Source organism: Oncorhynchus mykiss, chromosome 21 (genome assembly GCF_057628025.1).
Source record: "Oncorhynchus mykiss isolate SJ-2025 chromosome 21, ASM5762802v1, whole genome shotgun sequence".
In the NCBI taxonomy this organism is placed as follows: Eukaryota; Metazoa; Chordata; class Actinopteri; order Salmoniformes; family Salmonidae; genus Oncorhynchus; species Oncorhynchus mykiss.
Genome location: NC_143042.1, coordinates 37051158 through 37073090, shown reverse-complemented (window position 1 = coordinate 37073090; position 21933 = coordinate 37051158). Strand labels below are relative to the sequence as shown.

At 42.8% G+C, this 21933-nt stretch overlaps 2 protein-coding genes across 7 annotated transcripts in view; one reads left to right on the top strand and one right to left on the bottom strand.

Moving 5' to 3' along the window:
- The window catches only part of svep1 (sushi, von Willebrand factor type A, EGF and pentraxin domain containing 1), a 132941-nt gene extending 124522 nt beyond the window's left edge, over positions 1 to 8419 (top strand). For 4 of the 6 annotated variants that reach the window (XM_036957868.2, XM_036957867.2, XM_090214559.1 and 1 more), the window contains 3 exons: positions 2701 to 2796; positions 6706 to 6799; positions 8145 to 8419. In XM_036957868.2, the coding sequence (XP_036813763.2) occupies positions 2701 to 2796; positions 6706 to 6799; positions 8145 to 8175 (221 nt within the window). In that variant the 3' untranslated portion in view covers positions 8176 to 8419. The remainder of the gene's footprint in view (positions 1 to 2700; positions 2797 to 6705; positions 6800 to 8144) is intronic. The other 2 variants (XM_090214558.1, XM_090214557.1) reach the window with 1 other exon arrangement.
- Positions 8420 to 9129: 710 nt separating this feature from the next.
- LOC110500479 (thioredoxin) lies at positions 9130 to 21546 on the bottom strand. The gene is made up of 5 exons (XM_021577868.3): positions 21449 to 21546; positions 16275 to 16379; positions 10647 to 10712; positions 9694 to 9759; positions 9130 to 9536 (listed from the first exon to the last, which is right to left on the bottom strand). The coding sequence occupies exons 1-5, from the start codon at positions 21470 to 21472 to the stop codon at positions 9471 to 9473; spliced, it is 327 nt and encodes a 108-aa protein (XP_021433543.3). The 5' UTR covers positions 21473 to 21546; the 3' UTR covers positions 9130 to 9470.
- Positions 21547 to 21933: the final 387 nt, after the last annotated feature.

The window sequence follows — 21933 nt, the reverse complement described above, 5'->3', positions numbered from 1 at the left end:
ATATTTACCCCCTTTTTTATTTACTGCTGCTCTTTAATTATTTGTTATTCATATCTCTTACTTTTTTTATAGGTATTTTCTTAAAACTGCATTGTTGGTTAAGGGCTTGCAAGTCAGCATTTCACTGCAAGGTCTATTACACCTGTTGTATTCGGCGCATGTGACAAATAAAATTTGATTTGATATTGCGGCTGACTAGTTGTCGGTAGTGCTGCTCTAGACAAGAAATCTGCAATGTGAAGCTCTACTCCTTTCTTGTATACTACCTGCAGTTGATAACGCTGAAGCTTTAGCATCATCCTTTGGAGTCGCTTCGGGGCAGATAGAAGAGGTTTTTAGAAGAGGACCTCAAGCGGCTTGTGATCAATGTGCACTGTGATAAAGTCCCTACCATGGAGGTATTGCTAAAACGGTCACAGGCAAACACTATGGCTAGGCACTCCTTTTCAATTTGGGCATATCCTTGCTCCGTGGGTGTCAATGTCCTTGAAGCAACTGCAATGGGCTGCCCCTTCTGCAGCAAGCCTTTGTCACTTGCATCACATTTTAGGGTCACTTCCTCAGAGGTCATAGTACCTCAGTATTACCTCAAGTTCTCGATTTGCTCCAATGCAGCATCATGTTGAGAATGTCATGCCCACATCACATCTTTATTGGCTTTTCACACGTTTCTGCTGAAAGGAGAAGCTTTTGCAAGGTTTTCACCACTTGGAACTTTAGCACATATGTTTCCCCATCATGATTTGCTTGTAGTTCACACCCTCCTGCCATGGTACAGCCTTAGCCTTGCCTTGCCTGGTTGGTTGTAGCTTTGCATCTCCATCCTGGTCGGATCATAATCACAGTTATCACATGCCAGTGGGGCAAGCTTTAAGTTTGTAAATCCTTTATCTTTGAACAGAATTGACATCTGTCATGTGTAGCGTGTCCGCTTCTTCATCATCATTATGATCACTGCATGTCTCCTGTTCTGGTAGATTGACAGGCTTACTTTGTCTGCACGCTTTAGCAAAATCGTTTTTTCCCCCCCACAGAATTTGCATATAACCCCATATGCCGGGTATTTGGCTCTTGCGTGTGTTTGATCCACAGTACATGAACACATGTTTAGAATTTTTCCACCTTGCATCGCTGTCCGAGGAATTATGTTTCCATTTTTTGTTTTTATCAACATGGTCTCTGTATTTGTTCTGAGTGGGATAATTGACAGATTCTGCCTGTTCAGGGACAGTGTTCATCTTTTTTAATTGGATTTGCGTCTGTTTGCTTGCTCTGCATATATCTATGGCTTAAGTCAGCGTAGGTTGAGAGCATGCTTGCTCTTACTCTTATTTTTTACAGCCAATCACCAGTCTGTCTCTGATCATTGACCCGAAATCACATGAATCAGACAATTGACGCAGCCTCACAACATATTGACCAGACACCTCTGCTTGAGTTTGTTCACGTGTTAAAAATGAATCTTTCTTCTTTTCCATAATCCTTTAGTCAGGTATTACATGTTACAGGTCACGACATCCTAATCAGACACTCATAAGGCACCTGTTTATATATCCTAGATATGTGCCCCACTAGCGCCATCTCGGGGTTGGCATTATGCCCAGTATCTTAACAGCATTGGATGAATGACACGACAATAAGCCTCAGGATCTCGTCAAGGTATCTCTGTGCATTCAAATTGCCATCGATAAAATGCAATTGTCTTCGATATCCGTAGCTTATGCCTGCCAATACCATAATCCCACCGCCACCATGGGGCACTCTGTTCACAACGTTGACATCAGCAAACCGTTCGCCTACACGACGCCATATACATGGTCTGCCATCTGCCCGGTACAGCTGAAACCGGGATTCCTCCGTGAAGAGCGTACTTCTCCAGCATGACAGTGGCCATCAAAGGTGAGCATTTGCCCACTGAAGTTGGTTACGATGCTGAACTGCAGTCAAGTCAAGACCCTGGTGAGGATGACGAGCACACAGATGAGCTTCCCTGAGATGGTTTCTGACAGTTTGTGCAGAAATTCTTCGGTTGTGCAAACCGACATCAGCTGTCCAGGTGGCTGGTCTCATACGATCCCGCAGGTGAAGAAGCAAGATGTGGAGATTCTGAGCTGGTGTGGTTACACGTGGTCTGCGGTTGTGAGGCCGGTTGGACGTACTGGCAAATTCTCTAAAACGACGTTGAAGATGAATTCAATTGCACGCTTCCTCAAAACTTGAGACATCTGTGGCATTGTGTTGTGTGACAGAACTGCACATTTTAGAGTAGCCTTTTATTGTCCCAGCACAAGGTGCACCTGTGTAATGGTCATGCTTTAATCAGCTTCTTGATATGCCACACTTGTAAAGTGGATGGATTATCTTGGGAAAAGAGAAATGCACACTAACAGGGATGCAAACAAATTTGTGCATAAAAATAATAAAAAGCTTTTTGTGTATATGGAACATTTCTGGGATCTTTATTTCAGCTCATGAAACATATGACCAACACTTTATATGTTGCGTTTATATTTCTATTCAGTAGGGTAGTACATACACTATGTAAGGAATAGGGTGCCATTTTGGACGTAGCCAGAGAGAAGGCAGCTCTTTTGACACAGCTTGCCTGTGGTGAATGACCACATAGGCCTAGTCAGTGAGGTGAAGGACAAATGATGATGACTTTCTGTTTCTGTTTGTGTTCGTCCAATCAAATCACAGCGATCTGCATCCTGCCGTGTCTGAACGGTGGGAGGTGTGTGGCGCCCTATCAGTGCGAGTGTCCCACGGGCTGGATGGGGACGCGCTGCCACAGCGGTGAGTGTGTATGTGCTGTGTGTGTGTGTGTGTGAGGAGTGTGTGTGAGGAGCTCAGTGACGTAAGACAGGTCCTTCTCTTATATACTTGCTCACCTGAGGTTTCCCTACCATTTTGTGATGTCTCCCATTGACTTTCTGTAGGGGGCCTTAACTTGTATGGAATGTTTGATAAGACATTTGTACGGAAAATATTATCTTGTTGCCTCTATGGCGACAGTGTTAGATACTGTACAGAATGTCAACAGGCTGTCACTGATTAAAGCAGTGAAGCAAAAAGCATGAAACTAAACTTACTGTGAGAAGTCACAAATGTTTTTCTTCAAATAAAGGGACATATTTCTTCAAATAAGTAATAGGACTTAATTGCTGACTTAAGACATCTGTCTAAAAGATACTGAATATTGTTATAGGCTGGTAATGACTGGTGAGAAACCGTCTTTTAAGTGTTGATGACATCAGAGAGAGAATTAATTAATGATCAGAGGTACTTATCCACCCATTCGGTCTGTGTCAGTGCGAGTCACACTGTAAGCCACACTGTAAGCTACTGTTGCAGCGGTAATGCTGCGTCCATGAAAACCGATGTGTTTGCTGTGAAAGTCATTGTTCCTTAACAGAGCCCAAAGCAAACGCTGCAATCATCATAGAAGCATGGACAGAAACCCGACCCTGTCCTGTAGAAACAGACTACCTCTCTGATTGTTAGGCTTACTGTTAAATTCTATTCAACTTTACCAATCCCTGAGGGGCAATTACTAAGGCATTGTCAGCGAGTGGCGACATCACAACGTCTGATGTACAGTATGTTACCATGCTTTGGTTTTTCCACACACGATGACATCCTCCTCTCAATGTGGATGTGGTTAATACTGAAAACAAGAAACTAATGTCTCTTCTTTTCCATTGCATCTTTGCTCATGTCCTCTTTCTGTGTGAATGTAGTTTTGGTATGCATTTCAGGAGAATATGAATGTGGAAAGCACTACTAATAGTGATCATGTAATTTAACGTAGCAGGTGTAAAAGAAACGCCTGAAACTACATATACAGTTGAATTCGGAAGTTTACATACACCTTAGCCAAATACATTTCAACTCAGTTTTTCACAATTCCTGACATTTAATCCTAGTAAAGATTCAGTCAGTTAGGATCACCGCTTTATTTTAAGAATGTGAAATGTCAGAATAATAGTAAAGAGAATGATTTATTTCAGCTTTTATTTCGCTCATCAAATCAAATGTATTTATATAGCCCTTTGTACATCAGCTGATATCTCAAAGTGCTGTACAGAAACCCAGCCTAGAAACCCAGCCAAAAACCCCAAACAGCAAGCAGTGCAGGTGTAGAAGCACAGTGACTAGGAAAAACTCCCTAGAAAGGCCAAAACCTAGGAAGAAACCTAGAGAGGAACCAGGCTATGAGGGGTGGCCAGTCCTCTTCTGGCTGTGCCGGGTAGAGATTATAACAGAACATGGCCAAGATGTTAAAATGTTCATAAATGATCAGCATGGTCAAATAGTAATAATCACAGTAGTTGTCGAGGGTGCAGCAAGTCAGCACCTCAGGAGTAAATGTCAGTTGGCTTTTCATAGCCGATCATTAAGAGTATCTCTATCACTCCTGCTGTCTCTAGAGAGTTGAAAACAACAGGTCTGGGACAGGTAGCACGTCCAGTGAACTGGTTAGGGTTCCATATCCGCAGACAGAACAGTTAAAACTGGAGCAGCAGCTCGGCCAGGTGGACTGGGGACAGCAAGGAGTCATCATGCCAAGTAGTCCTGAGGCATGGTCCTAGGGCTCAGGTCCTCTGAGAGAAAGAGAGAAAGAGAGAGAGCATACTTAAATTCACACAGGACACCGGATAAGACAGGAGAAGTACTCCAGATATAACAAATTGACCCTAGCCCCCCGACACATAAACTACTGCAGCATAAATACTGGAGGCTGAGACAGGAGGGGTCAGGAGACACTGTGGCCCCATGTACATTACATTCCCAGTGGGTCAGAAGTTTACATACACTCAATTAGTATTTGGTAGAATTGCCTTTAAATTGTTTAACTTGGGTAAAACGTTTCGGGTAGCCTTCCACAAGCTTCCCACAATAAGTTGGGTGAATTTTGGCCCATTCCTCCTGACAGAGCTGGTGTAACTCAGTCAGGTTTGTTGGCCTCCTTGCTCGCACACGCTTTTTCAGTTCTGCCCACAAATTTTCTATAGGATTGAGGTCAGGACTTTGTGATGGCCACTCCACTTGACTTTGTTGTCCTTAAGCCATTTTGCCACAACTTTGGAAGTATGCTTGGGGTCATTGTCCTTTTGGAAGACCCATTTGTGACCAAGCTTTAACTTCCTGACTGATGTCTTGAGATGTTGCTTCAATATATCCACATACTTTTCCTAACTCATGATGCCATCTATTTTGTGAAGTGCACCAGTCCCTCCTGCAGAAAAGCACCCCCACAACATGATGCTGCCACCGCCGTGCTTCACGGTTGGGATGGTGTTCTTTGGCTTGCAAGCCTCCCCATTTTTCATCCAAACATAACAATGGTCATTATGGCCAAACAGTTCTATTTTTGTTTCATCAGACCAGAGGACATTTCTCCAAAAAGCACTATCTTTGTCACCATGTGCAGTTGCAAACCGTAGTCTGGCTTTTTTATGTCAGTTTTGGAGCAGTGGCTTCTTTCTTGCCGAGCGGCCTTTCAGGTTATGTCAATATAGGACTTGTTTAACTGTGGATATAGATACTTTTGTAACTGTTTCCTACAGCATCTTCACAAGGTCGTTTGCTGTTGTTCTGGGAATGATTTGCACTTTTCGTACCAAAGTACATTCCTCTCTAGGAGACAGAATGCATCTCCTTCCTGAGTGGTATGACAGCTGCGTGGTCCCATGGTGTTTATACTTGCGTACTATTGTTTGTACAGATGAACGTGGTACCTTTAGGCGTTTGGAAATTCTGAGGTCTTGGCTGATTTCTTTTGATTTTCCTATGATGTCAAGCAAAGAGGCACTGAGTTTGAAGGTAGGCCTTGAAATACATCCACATGTACACCTCCAATTGACTCTAAAGCCATGACATCATTTTCTGGAATTTTCCAAGCTGTTTAAAGGCCCAGTCAATTTAGTGTATGTAAAGTTCTGACCCACTGGAATTGTGATACAGTGAATTATAAGTGAAATAATCTGTAAACAATTGTTGGAAAAATTACTTGTGTCATGCACACAGTAGATGTCCTAACCGACTTGCCAAAACTATAGTTTGTTAACAAGAAAGTTGTGGAGTGGTTGAAATATTAGTTTTAATGACTCCAACCGAAGTGTATGTAAACTTCCGACTTCAACTGTAGATCCTCTCCACTGGTTTCGAAAGGAAGAAAAAAAAACTGTCGGTGGAGGTTCTCTCTGCACTGTTCAACCAATCCTGTAAATGTGGAGGAGTTAAGTAAGAGTGTCACCTTGTTAACGTCCAAAAGTGGAAGTCTCGTCACAGGCACTCTTTCCATATGCTCTTTCCATATTTAAGTGTACCTAGAAAAAGGGTGAGCACAAGTCATGCTGCACGGAGGGATGACCGCATTCCCATTTCGCCTGTGTCATTGATTACTCATGCGAAAACGTCTTAATTTGAAAACTTTATGGTGGAAAAATCATTGGAACAATTTCCATGATTTTATGGGTATTATGTCCACTGTGGCGGACTATAAGGGTTCTACCAGTGAACATGTTTTATTATGAGGAAGTCTTGTAGTTGAGATCCTGATAATGACATTTACTGAATGTGTGTGTGTGTGTGTGTGTCCACACCTGTGTGTGTTTGTGTGTGGGTGAGTGGGTGTGTGCGAGCTTGTTCGTGTTGAATGAAGGGTTTACAGAGGTCTTGACAGTGCGTGTGTTTTCACAGCGGTGTGCTTGTCGCCCTGTCTGAATGGTGGAAGGTGTATCAGGCCTAACCGGTGTCAATGTAGTCCAGGATGGAACGGGCACGACTGCTCGAGGTGAGAGGACAAACATACACACACGGAGACAGACAGACTCACACTACAAACATAAGTACATCCTCACAAATACACACAAATCCCTTCTCACATTCACACACAAACTGACAATCAACACATGCATGTTCACACAATACTGTACTTACTGTCGTTCCTGCAAATACACATACTAGTACTATCAGACCACCCACAGAACTAGTGTGCTTGAGTATCCCTAGACTGGATAGAATGACAAAGCAACATTTCCCAGGAAATAATATGCACTCCACTTCCTTTTTCCCTGATGAGGCTTTGTTTGTGTCATCATTTGAGACGCACACTAGCACAGTATTCCAAAGTGCACTATACAATCTCTCTGTAATATGAGTGGGGGAGAGGAGCACTCTCACCAGACCTGGGTTCAGATACTACTAGAAATCATTTCACATACTTTACCAGTGCTTGATTGAGCTTGCCTGGCTTAAAGGCTAATAGAATAGTCCCAAAACGGCAAACCCACCCCATCTGGCATTCTAGGCAGGCTAGAGCAAGCACTCAAAGTATTTGAAAGATTTCAAATAGTAATTGAACCCAGGTGTCTCTCACCTCAGCTCTCCCTCTGTTGGAGGTAGGCCAAGGTGTGGGTGGATAGAGATAGAGGCCCAGTACTAACTCAGCACATGTCAGCTTAATTGGAAGTAGATATACTGCACCACTCGAAAACAGAACGCTCTTCTCATCTGACCACGTTGATTTTTTCCTGACAATGTGAATTCTTGGAATCTCTACCTATTATTTATTTTTTTAAAGAAAAAACTCAGCTTTGGGAGTCAGTTGTGGGAACTCTGTTGAGCAGTGGAGGCTGGTGGGAGTAGCTATAGAGTGATGACGTCATTGTAATGGCTGTAATGGAATGGTATCAGACAGATTTGGAAACCACATTTGACTCCGTTCCATTTAATCCATACCATTCATTACAATGAGCAGGCTCTCCTATAGCTTCCCCCACCAGCCGCCACTGCCTTCGAGTCCGTTCCAATGTACTGTAAAACTTAAGGCTGACAGGTATAACTGATTGAGAAACCACTCACTTCTGTCTCCACGGAGTCATCATATAACCCATTTGGCTCAGCTACGCTGTAGGGCTATCCATTTATTGTGAAGCTTTCTCACATGGAGAACAGCCAACGGGGCTTTTTAAAACCCCAACAGTCAGCGCAAAACAGGAGGGCACCAATAGGACATCTATACTGGCTAATGGCAATGTTGTTCTCCATTTAAAAGCTCAGGCCAGAAAGAAAAGGATTTGAAAATGCGATAAAAAAAAAAGCTGTAGTCTAATTCTCTTTTTCTCTCCACTTTACAGGAAAAGAAAATCAGGATATTTTCATTTTTAAGAAGTCCAGCGTGAAAGCGCTTGCTCTCAAATGAGAGTTTTGTATAATTATTTCATAATTGTAAACCATGCATTTGCCTCTCAAAAAACAAACCCGATACATTGTAAAATAAAGCTGTATTTTTTCATATAGAAAATCAACAGTATTAACTATATGCTGCTATATACTTGTATGATGTGTAAAAACTGTGATTGTCCAATGTGTAAACTATTCTCACATTTTTATTAAAGCAGAAAATACAGTACAACGTTCCATTCCCTCCTTTTTCAGATGCAAGCATAGTGTATAATTAGCCTCTCCTTCACTTTACTTCTTTAATGATGCTTCTAGTCAATAGCCATAGTGCTTGAGATGCATAGGAGTAAATAGTCATTTAGAAGTCTTAATGGTCTATCCCTCCACTGTAGTTACTAAATTAGGCATTACATGATGCTTTAGAACATATAGAATCTAAAAGGCCAAAACAGACATTTCTATAATGTTATATCAAAAAAGTCAAATTGGGGATGCTTATGTTTATCCTCTGTCAAACATGTATAAGGGAGTGTAAACTGTAAAAGTGTGGCATGAAATAGATTTGTTGTTGCACATCCCACTCCCCCAGAGACACCAACGGTAAGGGATTCATTACTGACCGTGACCCTGGAGCAAGGGTTAAGTGCCTAGCTCAAGGGAAGAGCAGATTTTATACCTAGTCGGCTCGGGGATTTGAACTAGCAATGTTTTGTGTACTGGCCAAATGCACTAACCACTAAGCTACCTGCCGCCTAATAATTCTAGATAAACATTAGGCTATAAACAAACCATCCAGATGTCACACATGCACTCAATTCTAATCTAGAAGGTTAAATATACAAGTATTGACTACACCCGCATGCATAGTGCAACACTTACAGTATGTGTCCCATCCTGTCCCTTAACTCATCCATAAAAAGCATGGGAACACAAACCAAATTTCAGAATGAATCTTAATTTATTGAGCGCACCCACACAACAGAATATAAACAATACAACATAGCTCTAAGATTTAAAAACAGGTTTATAATATGGTCCTTTTAAAGAGAAACTCCTGAGATGAATAATAACATAATACTCATACACTGGAGGATTTAGAGGTATGATTTGGTCTGAACATTTAGAAGAGAAAATAATATAATTAAGATGTACTTTTTTTTAAACTGAGTGTTAGATTGTACATATGGTGGAATCTTTCCGTTGAGAGGGAGTTGGAATATGTTTTATAGACATGGTTGGTGGAGGTTTTTCTACAGCGTCTGTGTGTGGCAGCATTAGCCTCATGACCTCAGGGCCTTGACCTTCTCCTCCAGCGTGGCTTGGTTGGCCCCAGAAAAATCATCCACCTGGGAACGACACCAGGAGAACTTACAATCACTTTCAATGTACTGTAGCAACGGTTCAAAAACATGGGCTAGTATAGTAGTATAAACACTATACTACTAGGCCTGTACTAAATCTAACATCGTCTTAGTCATATAGAAAAAAGCATAAAAGACCCACCTTTTGCCCATTCTTGTAGAAATGGAACGTTGGCATGCATTTGATTTCACAGTGTTGGGCCACATCCTACAGTAACAGAGAGAGTGAATGGTGATTTAAACAGACCCTTGTTTTTAAACCCCTTATCCATGGGGATAAGGAGCTATGATAAGGTAGTAGTCCAAACAGAGTCTATAAAAAAACATCCATGTGGTTGAGTAACACCCAGTAAGGAAGGTCTTAGTTAGGACAACCCTGTCCAGCTTAACTGACTGTGCAGAATGCCTCAAGCCTTCTGTAATCAAGCAAACGAGTAGGTCTTGGAAAACCCCACCTTTACACAAAGCGACTCCTTGTAACCACAGCAACCACAGTTTACCGCAAAACAAAGATAAACTGAGACAGGAAAGCAGGGTCATTAGTAGAGCTGTCTAACTAGTGGAGTATGAGTTGGAGCCGTGCACCACTAGTTAGACAGCTACTAATGACCCTGCTTTACAAAATCTTGGTGACTCAATCTTGGATATTTCTGAAGCGCACTCTACACTGAGCCTATTCTTTGCCATGTTATAGCCCTATTCAGACGGGTATTAGAGATGTTGGTTATGTGCGTTATTCCAGAAGACGATTCACACAGGATTAGTCCCCACTCCCCAAACTGTAATTCTGAATTTTATTGACGGAAACCGGGAGGTTTTTATTGTAGGCGTGAACATATCTAAAACGCCATGTCTAGACGATAATAGGCTATACGGATAACTTGTGCTTGGCTGACAAATGTATAGGTGTCCCCACAATATTAAAATAGTAGAGAGAAGAAAAAAAAAAAAAGTGATCCTTATTATTTTAGCGATCCATGGTAGACGTCCTTCCTAATAACTTAACTATCTTCTTAAAAATCGTTAAGTCTCCCAGGTACATTTAAGCGTCCATATCCCTAATCTGTATTCAGAGGACACTGCTGTGTGACTCACCGCTGCGTCGTCAACGTCCACCTTGAGGAAAACCACGTTACTGTTCTCTGGTTTTTCCGACAGCCCCTGTACAGAAGTAAAGAGCAGAGGTTAAAAGGTCATGGGTCAGCAAAACATCAATGGAAAAACAAGCCTAATACTGTACTGTCTCGTCTCAACCAGTTGACTTGGGCATAACAGCTCGTGTTCATAGTCATAACATACAATTGACAGATAGAGGACGCACACCATTGTTTTGTGGCGGACTTGATTTACACTACCACCATGTAATAGAAGTTGCAGAGGTGACAATGAATCTTTTGAGTCAGTGTAACATGGGTTGCAGGCAGCAGTATCACATCTACAGCTGTGGTAGTGGTGAGAACATGCTTTACTTTGCCCCAAGCCATAATGCCCCAAGTCGTGTTCAAATGGACTGAAACTACTGGAGTTGTCCAATAGAAAAGTAATTTTTGTTTTCTGTTTCCTCTTACTGAACATCCTCAGTGGGCTTTTGATTCACCATCACACATTAGCATTCTGGTTAGAGACCATATTATGGGTCTTTCACATGATAAGCGCCGAGTCCTGGAGGAGGCTCTCCCGATGGTCACCAAGACAACACACGACTCAGTCAGAGACACGGTCAGTGTTCCAAATGCCACCCCATTCCCTATATAGGGCACTACTTTGACCAGAGCCCATATGGACCATGGTCAAAAGTAGTGCACTATGTAGGGAATAGGGTGGCACTTGGGATACAAGCCAGGGTTCTCTCATTATAGCTCTGGCTCAGTCCAACCGCTTCAGACAACTCCCACTTGGCATGAGGCCCCTCACTGGAGAACGTCAGACAGCTACAACTAGCAGAGGCGGTTGTTCCATGTCATTTCTGGAAGCCATGACACCCACCAGCGCCGATTTTCTGGAAATAATTTCTGTAGTTAGAAACAGATAAGATTAGCGTTCCTACAACATTTTGTAACCAAATTGTGCGTTTTGGCGCGTTATTTGTTACATGATGTTTCTGCCACCGTCTCCTACGACCAAAAGAGGTTCTAGATATGACAGCGCTTACTCACAAAATACAAACACAAATATCCTACCAACAAGACATTAAAAACGAATATCTTATGTTTCATCGAGTCGTGGCCGAATGACGACATGAGTAACATACAGCTGGCGGGTTAAACACTGTATCGGCAGCATAGAACAACAGCCTCTAGTAAGACAAGAGGTGGCGGTCTATGTATATTTGTAAACAGCTGGTGCATGAGATCTAAGGAAGTCTCAAGGTTTTGCTCATCTGAGGTAGAGTATCTCATGACAAGCTGTAGACCACACCATCTACCTAGAGAGTATCTATATTCTTCGCTTCGTAACTGTCCATTTACCAACACAAACTGATGCTGGCACAAAGTCCGCACTCATGGAGCTGTATACGGCCATAAGCAAACAGGAAAATGCTCATCCAGAGGCGGAACTCCTAGTGGCCAGGGACTTTAATGCAGAAAAACTTAAATCCGTTTTTATAAATGTCTACCAGCATGTTAAAATGTGCAACCAGAGAAACAAAATAACTCTAGACCACCTTTACTCCACACAGATGCGTACAAAGCGTTCCCTCACCCTTCATTTGGCAAATCTGACCATAATTCAATCCTCCTAATTCCTGCTTACAAGCAAAAACTAAAGCAAGAGGCACCAGTGACTCAGTCAATAAAGTGGTCGGATGATGCAGATGCTAAGCTCCAGGATTGTTTTGCTAGCACAGACTGGAATAGGTTCCGTTATTCTTCAAATGGCATTGAGGAGTACACCACATCAGTCACTGGCTTCATCAATAAGTGCATCGATGACGCCGTCCCCACAGTGACCGTGTGTACTTACCCCAACCAGAAGCCATGGATTACAGGCAATATCCTCACTGAGCTGAAGTGTAGAGCTGTCGCTTTCAAGGAGCGGGACTCTAACCCGGAAGCTTAAGAAATCCCGCTATGCCCTCCAACGAACCATCAAACAGGCAAAGCGTCAATACAGGACTAAGACTTAATTATACTACACCATCTCCAATGCTTGTCGGATGTGGCAGGGCTTGCAAACTATTACAGACTACAAAACGGAAGCACAGCTGCAAGTTGTCCAATGACACGAGCCTACAAGACAAGCTAAATCACTTCTATGCTCGCTTCGAAGCAAGCAACACTGAAGCATGCAACTGGCAAGTGTCTTCACTGACATTTTTCAACCTGTCCCTGACCGAGTCTGTAATAACAACACGTTTCAAGCAGACCACCATAGTCCCTGTGCCCAAGAACACTAAAAGTAACCTGCCTAAATGACTACCAACTAGTAGCACTCCCGTCTGTAGCCATGAAGTGCTTTGAAAGGCTGGTCAAGGCTCACAAAACCATTATCCCTAAAATACTAGACCCACTCCAATTTGCATACCGCCCCAACAGATGATGCAATCTCAATCACACTCCACACTGCCCTTTCACACGGGACAAAAGGAATTCTACTAATTGACTACAAAGCGCATCACTAAGCTAAGGACCCTGGGACTAAACACCTCCCTCTGCAACTGGATCCTGGACTTCCTGACAGGCCACTCCCAGGTGGTATGGGTAGGTAACAACACATCCGCCATGCTGATCCTCAACACGGGGCCCCTCAGGGGTGCGTGGTCAGTTCCCTCCTGTACTCCCTGTTCACTCACGACTGCAACACCATCATTAAGTTTGCATACGACACAACAGTGGTAGGCCTGATCACCGACAACGAGACAGCCTATAGGGGAGGTCCGAGACCTGGCCGTGTGGTGCCAGGATAACAACCTCTCCGTCAATGTGATCAAGACAAAAGGTAATGATTGTGGACTACAGGAAAAGGAGTACCGAGCACGCCCCCAATTCTCATCGACGGGGTTGTAGTGGAGCAGGTTGTGAGCGTCAAGTTCCTTGGTGTCCACATCACCAACAAACTATCATGGTTCAAACACCTCAAGACAGTTGTGAAGAGGGTATGACAAAGCCTATTCCCCCCAGGAGACTGAAAGGAGTTGGCATGGGTCCTCAGATCCTCAAAAAAAATGTATACAGCTACACCATCGAGAGCATGGTTGCATCACTGCCTGGTATGGCAACTGCTCGGCCTCCGACCACAAGGCACTACACATACGGCCCAGTACATCACTGGGGCCAAGCTGCCTGCAATCCAGGATTTCTATACCAGGCAGTGTAAGAGGAAGGCCCTAAAAATAGTCAAAGACTCCAGCCACCCTTGTCATAGACTTCTCTCTGCTACCGCATGGTAAGCGGCACTGGAGCACCAAGTCCAAAAGTCTTCTCAACAGCTTCTACCCCCATGCCATAAGACTCCTGAACAGCTAATCAAACAGCTACCCAGACTATTTGCATTGTCCCCCCCTCTTTTACACTGCTGCTACCCTTTATTGTCTACTCCCTTTTTCCACCCCAATTTCATGGTAGCCAATTGGTCGTTAGTCTTGTCCCATACGGACTCGGGAGTCCAAGGTCGAGAGTCATGCGTCCTCCGAAAGACAACCCAATCGAGTCGCACTGCTTCTTGACACAACGCCCACTTAACCAGGGAAGCCAGCCGCACCAATGTGTTGGAAGAAACCCCTTACACCTGGCGACCATATCAGTGCGCACTACGCCCGGCCCGCCACAGGAGTCGCTAGTGCGCGATGGGACATTGACATCCCTCCTGGCCAAAACCCTCCCCTAACACAGACAACACTGGGACAATTTTGCGCCGCCCCATGGGTCTCCCGGTCGCGGCCGGCTGTGACAGAGCCTGGACTCGAGCCCAGGATCTCTAGTGGCCTTAGACCACTGCGCCAATCTATGCGTAGTCACTTTAATAACTCTACCTACATATTACCTTGACTGACCTGTACCCCCACATATTGACTCTGTACTGGTACCCCCTGTATATAGCCACCCTACTTTGAGATATCAGCTGATGTACGAAGGGCTATATAAATAAATTTGATTTGATAGCCTGGCTAATGTTATTTTACTGCTGCTCTTTAATTAACCTACAACGCAGTTAAGAAAAATAAGTGTTAAAGGGCATATAAGTAAATATTTCACTGTAAGGTCTACACCGGTTGTATTCGACACGTGACAAATAAAATATGAAACATAATTTGATGTGATAATTGATTACACCCAAATTGGCCATTTTAATGTTTAAGATTCAAATAATGGCATGGGGAGGGGGCTTTTTACCATTTATTTGGATTCCTCATGTCTAACTCATTAATAGAAAAAAGTTTGGGCCAAATCAGATCTTAGGTATACATTTATTGAATATATGAATCCTATCGATTAAAAAAAAATTGCCAATTTGGGTGCAAGCAATTACATTAATTTCTGAGATAAAATAATATTTCAAAATAATGTTGCAGGAATGCTAATAAAATACTCTTTCTTGAGCTTTTTGAGGTTGACTGACCCTAGGGGACACATCATGGACCCATAGACATACACTACATGACCAAGAATATGTGGACACCTGCTCGTCAAACACCTCATTCCAAAATCATGAGCATTCATATGGAGTTGGTCCCCCCTTTGCTGCTATAATAGCCTACACTCTTCTGGGAAGGTTTTCCACTAGATGTTAGAACATGGTTGTGGGGACTTGCTGCCATTCAGCCACAAGAGCATTAGTGAGGTTGGGCGATTAGGCCTGGCTCGCAGTTGGCATTCCAATTCATCCCAAACGTGTTCAATGGGGTTGAGGTCAGGGCTCTGTGCAGGCCAGTCAAGGTCTTCCACACAGATCAACAAACCATTTCTATATGGACCTCACTTGTGCATGGGGGAATTGTCATGCTGAAACAAAAGATGGCCTTCCCAAACTGTTGCCACAAAGTTGTAGGCACAGAATCATCCAGAATGTCATTGTATGACCTAGCGTGAAAATGTCCCTTCACTGTAACTAAGGGGCCTGGCCCGAACCATGAGAGCCCCAAACCATTATTTCTCCAATGGCAGCGAGCTTTAGACCCCTCCAGCCAATACTTGGTATTGCGCATGGTGATCTTAGGCTTGTGTACGGCTGCTCAGGCCATGGAAACCCATTTCACGAAGCTCCCAAAATGTTACTGTGCCGATGTTGCGTTTTTCCAGAGGAAGTTTGGAACTGGGTAGGGAGTGTTGCAACCAAGGACAAATGACTGGTACGCTACAGCACTCAGGGGTCCCTTTCTGTGAGCTTGTGAGGCCTACCATTGTTGCTCCTAGAATTTTCCACTTCACAATAACCGCACAGTTGACCGGAGCAGCTCTAGCAGGGCAGAAATTTGACTGACTTGTTGGACGGTGACGGTGCCACATTGAAAGTCAATGAGCTATTCAGTACGGGTCATTCTACTGCCGATGTTTGTCTATGGAGATTGCATGGCTGTGTGCTTGATTCTAAACACCTGACAGCAACAGGTGTGGCTGAAATGGCCAAATCCACTCATTTGAAGGGGTGTCCACATACTTTTGTATATTCTGCATCTGAAATGGTACCCTATCCCCTATATAGTGTACCCTTTTCAAAAGTAGTGTACTAGGGAGTAGGTCGCCATTTCAGGGGCAGACATCTCTAGGCTGGTAGACCACTCACTTTGAAGAAGGGAGCAATGTTCTTGCAAGGGCCGCACCAGGTGGCTGTGAAGTCCACTACCACCAGCTTGTCTCCTGCTTCTGTCAGGGCACTGAGAAAGGCCTCCTACAGAACAATAGAGTATACAAATAGGTTATTGGCAAACAATGGAGAATATAGAATACTTTATTGGTTGACAGGAACATGATAGTAGGACCTTGCTTAGTGCTAGGACAATAAGAAACATCTTAATCCAACAGTCAAAAATAAAGTAAAAAGCACACATCTCTGTAGACGAAGCAAATGTCTGTGCATCTTATAAGACCACACAAGAGCATGATTTAATCAATGACTTCAGAGGATTCATTCATCCCATGTCAAGATCACAACAGACATCAGTAATCGACTGCCTATGCGCTCTGTTATCATACACTTGCAATTAACCATTGATGCTCCTCAGGCTCGATTGAGCAGATCACAAGTCCTCTCCAAAGGGAGTCTTATCTACTAAAAGCCCACACTAATTCATATGTCAACTCGTTTGAGGCTGGACCAGGAGCCTTGATTGATAGCTTATTTTAACACCACCATCCATACTGCCTGGGTGAGATGCCATCTTCTCAACAATGAAGTCAAAGAATAGCCTCTACCTAGACAAAAGAAGTACTCAAGGAGCCTACCGTTACTCCTTTAGGGCCAAGGACCTAATTGAATATATTCAAAGGTAGACTGGCTCTGGCAAGCCAAAAACTCCATCTAAGTGTGATTTGATTCTAAATTGCGATACAGTTCTAGAAATAGGAAAATAAATCCCTTTCACATCACAATGTCATTAATGCAAAAAAAAAAACACGGTTTCTACCGTCTTCATCACATTTTCAGCCGAGAGTATTTCAGTGACAACACATTTCTGTCAGCCTTCTTCCGTTACACATAAGTGTTCAGAGCATGCTAGATAGCTAATTAACACAGATGGTCCCTCGGTATTCCAGAAACCCTATAAAGAAAAGGTGTGCATCAATGTAATGTTTTTTGAAAATTATTGCTTGCTGATATGAAAAGGTCTTTATGCTTCCAACATTGTACCGCAAGCAACGCATGTTGATGTTCAGACTTAACAAAATACATCTTAGTCCAATGACTTGTGCAATGTAATGGAACTGAGATTCATGATCAAGGGCTAGCTTTTGCTCAGTCCCCAACACCCAGATGTTCCTGTTATCAGGGAAAATTTAGAGCCTGTGACGTAGCTTCCACTTTTGGCATTAACAAAGCGACATATTAGCTTCCACTTTTGGCGTTAACAAAGCGACATATTAGCTTCCACTTTTGGCGTTAACAAAGCGACACGTCATCTCAACTACTCTTCCACATTTACTGGATTGGTTTAACAGTGCAGAAGAGAAAATGGACAGTTCCCTCCCTCCCCACTAGTTATCACCAGTTATTGTTGTCCATGGTGATATCATGTCTAACATAGCATGTGTGCCCATGAGCTGCCATGTGTAGATAGCTGGGTCTCTTGGCATCCACGATTAGCTAGCTAGTTGGCTACTGCATGGTCCCTTCTACTATAGCCATGATCATACTTGCATGGCCAGTGAGACAGAACACTAGCTAGCCAACCAGCTATCCTAAATGTGATGCTCACTGGATAAACTAGGAGTTGAATAGTAGCTGGTTGCTGCCACTCATGGTGGAATCATATCAAACCCGCAGGCTCCTGAAACCTAGCATGTCCACACTCGCTTCAGAGTTTATTTTACACCTCCTACATTATACAAGATATCCACATAGCACATTGGGGGTTATGAAACAACGGAAGCTCATTCAATTTCATTGAAGAAATCAAAGTGGGCAGAGACGATTGGGCAATGACAGCATTGGCGAGGGACATGAATAGGGCATGACCAAAGTTGGGGAAAGCTGAACTTTATGCAAATACTCTGCGACAGAGTTACTATATTGACCAATCAAAGCGGACTTTAGTTTCCAGACGCTACTGGATTGGCTGTTGATACCTAGCCTGCTTGCACCAACATGAGTGTGAAGCAAGCGTGGCTATTACATTTAAACTGGTTAATCTACATAATCCCCAAAAGTAAATGATTTATCATGAGGAACATACTTTAAAAAAAACTTGTAATGCTGCATACTCAAAGGTTCAAAATCTCACTTTTCTGGTTATACATTTGATAAATTCCTGAGGTGCAGTCAATTGAGGACACATGCTCAAGTACACAGTACAAATATGATCAAAACATGACAATTGATATGACTTTCCTAGTGAACAAAATTGTATAAATAAGGCTTGAAATGACATGCTTTATAAATATAAAAACATATTTTTCAGGACCTTGTCTTTCAAAGATATTTGGATTTTTACGAATTAACTTCAGATCTTCATTGTAAAGGGTTTAAACTGTTTCCCATGCTTGTTCAATGAACCACAAACAATTAATCAACATGCACCTGTGGAACGGTCATTAAGACACTAACAACTTAGACGGTAGGCAATTAAGGTCACAGTTATGAAAACTTAGGACACTAAAAGAGGCCTTTCTACTGACTCTGAAAAACACCAAAGACGCCCAGGCTCCCAACTCATCTGCGTGAACATGCCTTAGGCATGCTGCAAGGAGGCATGAGGACTGCAGACAGTGCTACAGGGAGACAGGACAGACAGCTGATCATCCTCACAGTGGCAGACCACGTGTAACACCTGCACAGGATCGCTACATCTGAACATTACACTACGGGACAGGTACAGGATGGCAACAACTGCCCGAGTTACACCAGGAACGCACAATCCCTCCATCAGTGCTCAGACTGTCCGCAATAGGCTGAGAGAGGCTGGACTGAGGGCTTGTAGGCCTGTCGTAAGGCAGGTCCTCACCAGATATCACCGGCAACAACGTCGCCTATGGGCACAAACCCACCGTCGCTGGACCAGACAGGTCTGGCAAAAAGTGCTCTTCACTGACGAGTCACGGTTTTGTCTCACCAGTGATGGTCGGATTTGTGTTTGTTGTCGAAGGAATGAGCATTACACCGAGGCCTGTACTCAGGAGCAGGATCAATTTGGAGGTGGAGGGTCCGTCATGGTCTGGGGCGGTGTGTCACAGCATCAGACTGAGCTTGTCGTCATTGCAGGTAATCAAAACACTCTGCATTACAGGGAAGATATCCTCCTCCCTCATGTGGTACTCTTCCTGAAGGCTCATCCTAACATGAACCTCTGGCATGACAATGCCATACTGCTCATTCAGTACGTGATTTCCTGCAAGACAGGAATGTCAGTGTTCTGCCATGGCCAGAGAAGAACCCGGATCGCAATTCCATTGAGCACGTCTGGATTGGAGGGTGAGGGCTAGGGCCATTCCCCCCAGGAATGTCAGAGAATTTGCAGGTGCCTTGGTGGAAGAGTGGGGTGACATCTCACAGCAAGAACTGTCAAATCTTGTGCAGTCCTTGAGGAAGAGATGCACTGCAGTACTTAAAGCAGCTGGTGGCCACACCAGATACTGACTTTTACTTTTGATTTTGACCCCCCCTTTGTTCAGGGGCACAATATTCCATTTCTGTGGAACTTATTCAGTTTTTCAAATCTTATGTTCATACAAATGTTTACACATGTTAAGTTTGCTAAAAATAAAAACAGTTGACAGTGAGGACGTTTCTTTTTTTGCTGAGTCTAGTATAATCAAATTATGAAATGATTAACTAAGATTTCACCTTCCTTAACTGTAAAATGCATATTTGTATGTATAGTTAAAGAAAATGTGCTTATTTTCTACAGGTCTCATGAGCAAAAGGTCTGCCCCAATCGCTGTGAACATCTCCCAGATCTTGGCTTCCTGAACTCGTTAGAAATTCACCTTTCATCTCACATTTATCTTGTCAGTCTATGACAAACAGAAAGTGTTGTTTTAAACACTGAATTATTTTAGATGAATGGCTATAAAATTGATCTCTAAAATGTGCTGCAGCTATGAAACCAATCTGCCCTGCAATGTGGGGTTCAGACAGGAGTTGATGGGGAGTGAAATGGTAGGAGGGACATCCCAGCTTCAAGTGGTTTCAGATTTCACATTACATCACACAGACTTAGAAAAAAAAAGAAAAAAAAAAAAAACTGTCTGTGGGAACCAGAGCCATTACTCAACATAAGCCATTTCCTTAGATGTAAGGTCCCCTGTTTTGGGGATCTTAAATCTAAGAGGTAAAATGCACTATGCAGAAATCTCTAACAGTTTGCCTAATTGAGTGGAGCTTGAAGGGTGTGACTAAAAACTACAAGATAACTCATGTATAATATACTGTGGCCATAAAATGTATGCATGTTCAGAACCTCTGAAACAGCACAGTTAAAAATATTTGGCAAATATAAATCAAGACTATGGTTTTCAGAGAGATGGCAGAGCTGCTGAAGGATGGGACTAAAAACAAAAGATAACTACTGTAAAATACACTGCGTCTAAAATGTATATAAAACTGGAAGTAGAAGCCCACATGCTGTGGTCCATTAGTTTACTCCAATTATTGAAACGCTGGTAGGGTTAAGTGAAAATACATATTTAAAAATGTGTGATTGGAAAGGCAAACTATATTGACGGAAACGACCATGTGCAATATTAAAGCTGATCTAACCCCTACTTTTTAAAATTAGTTTGCCTAGTTTCAGTTTGTGACAAAACAAGCTAACAATGTTGAGAATCATTGTACCATCTACAGTAAAATATATTTTCTATAACCAAAAATATTATATTTGTACCTGTTTGAAGCTGGTGTAGGCTACAAAACAGAAAGTGAAGGATGCGAAAAATTAACGGGAAGCATAGAACACATTCAAGGGATCTAAAGTTTAGACTTGCGTTCAATGACTGACAGATTTATAACTCCCATTTCTATGTGAATTTGGTCGTTTCGCCCAAACAAAAACATTTGATCTAGCCATGTTGATATTTAGCCCGCAAACTATCGCGATGAACACGTTTCCTTGGCCCTTAGGTAGCTAGCTAGTGCTATGGGTGTAAAATGGCATCAACGTGCCATTTTACACCCATAACAAAATGACATTCAAACAGCTAGTTAGCGGTAAACTAGGAATTAACATTTGATGACAGGCGCGGCAACGGGAACACTAATCTAAATGCTCTAAACGTTTCAAAACGAGCAAACTGAATAGGTCTTACCTTATCGTCAATGATAATAATCATGTTGACAGTACGCAAAGTTACAGCACACTCCTGTAGAAGCAAGCAGTTTCCTGGGTGAAGTGTGACAAACCCTGACGGTCTGGGCTTATAAACGCCGCTCATAAGCCCTGCCCTTCGAGGCCAAAGAATGAACAAACTTTTTGATCGGGATGATACATATAAATATTGTAGCATCTGCTACATGCAATGTATAGGACACATTCTCGGAAATTGTCGTTATTGAAATGTTTTATGTAATTTTCATATTTTATGTGTAGTCTGCAGATCAAGTATGCTAATGACTTGGGTCATGTAGATGGGGTAGTTTATAGTATTTCCTAACATGAATCAAAAGTGATCATACTTGGTTTGAAACAGTATAGTATAAATACTTAATCTCATCTGCCCACGGGAGATTAATGAATACTGCATGTTGTGTAGTTAGGCAACATGTACAGTAGTTTATTTTACAAGTCATCGTG

Excerpts from the sequence above, each read along its gene's own strand:
- LOC110500479 (XM_021577868.3), bottom strand. The coding sequence starts at position 21,472 with ATGATTATTATCATTGACGATAAG. Across the intron at positions 16,380-21,448 it reads TTATTATCATTGACGATAAG|GAGGCCTTTCTCAGTGCCCT; the intron begins GTAAGACCTATT and ends ATTGTTCTGTAG. Across the intron at positions 9,537-9,693 it reads TCTACAAGAATGGGCAAAAG|GTGGATGATTTTTCTGGGGC; the intron begins GTGGGTCTTTTA and ends TGTCGTTCCCAG.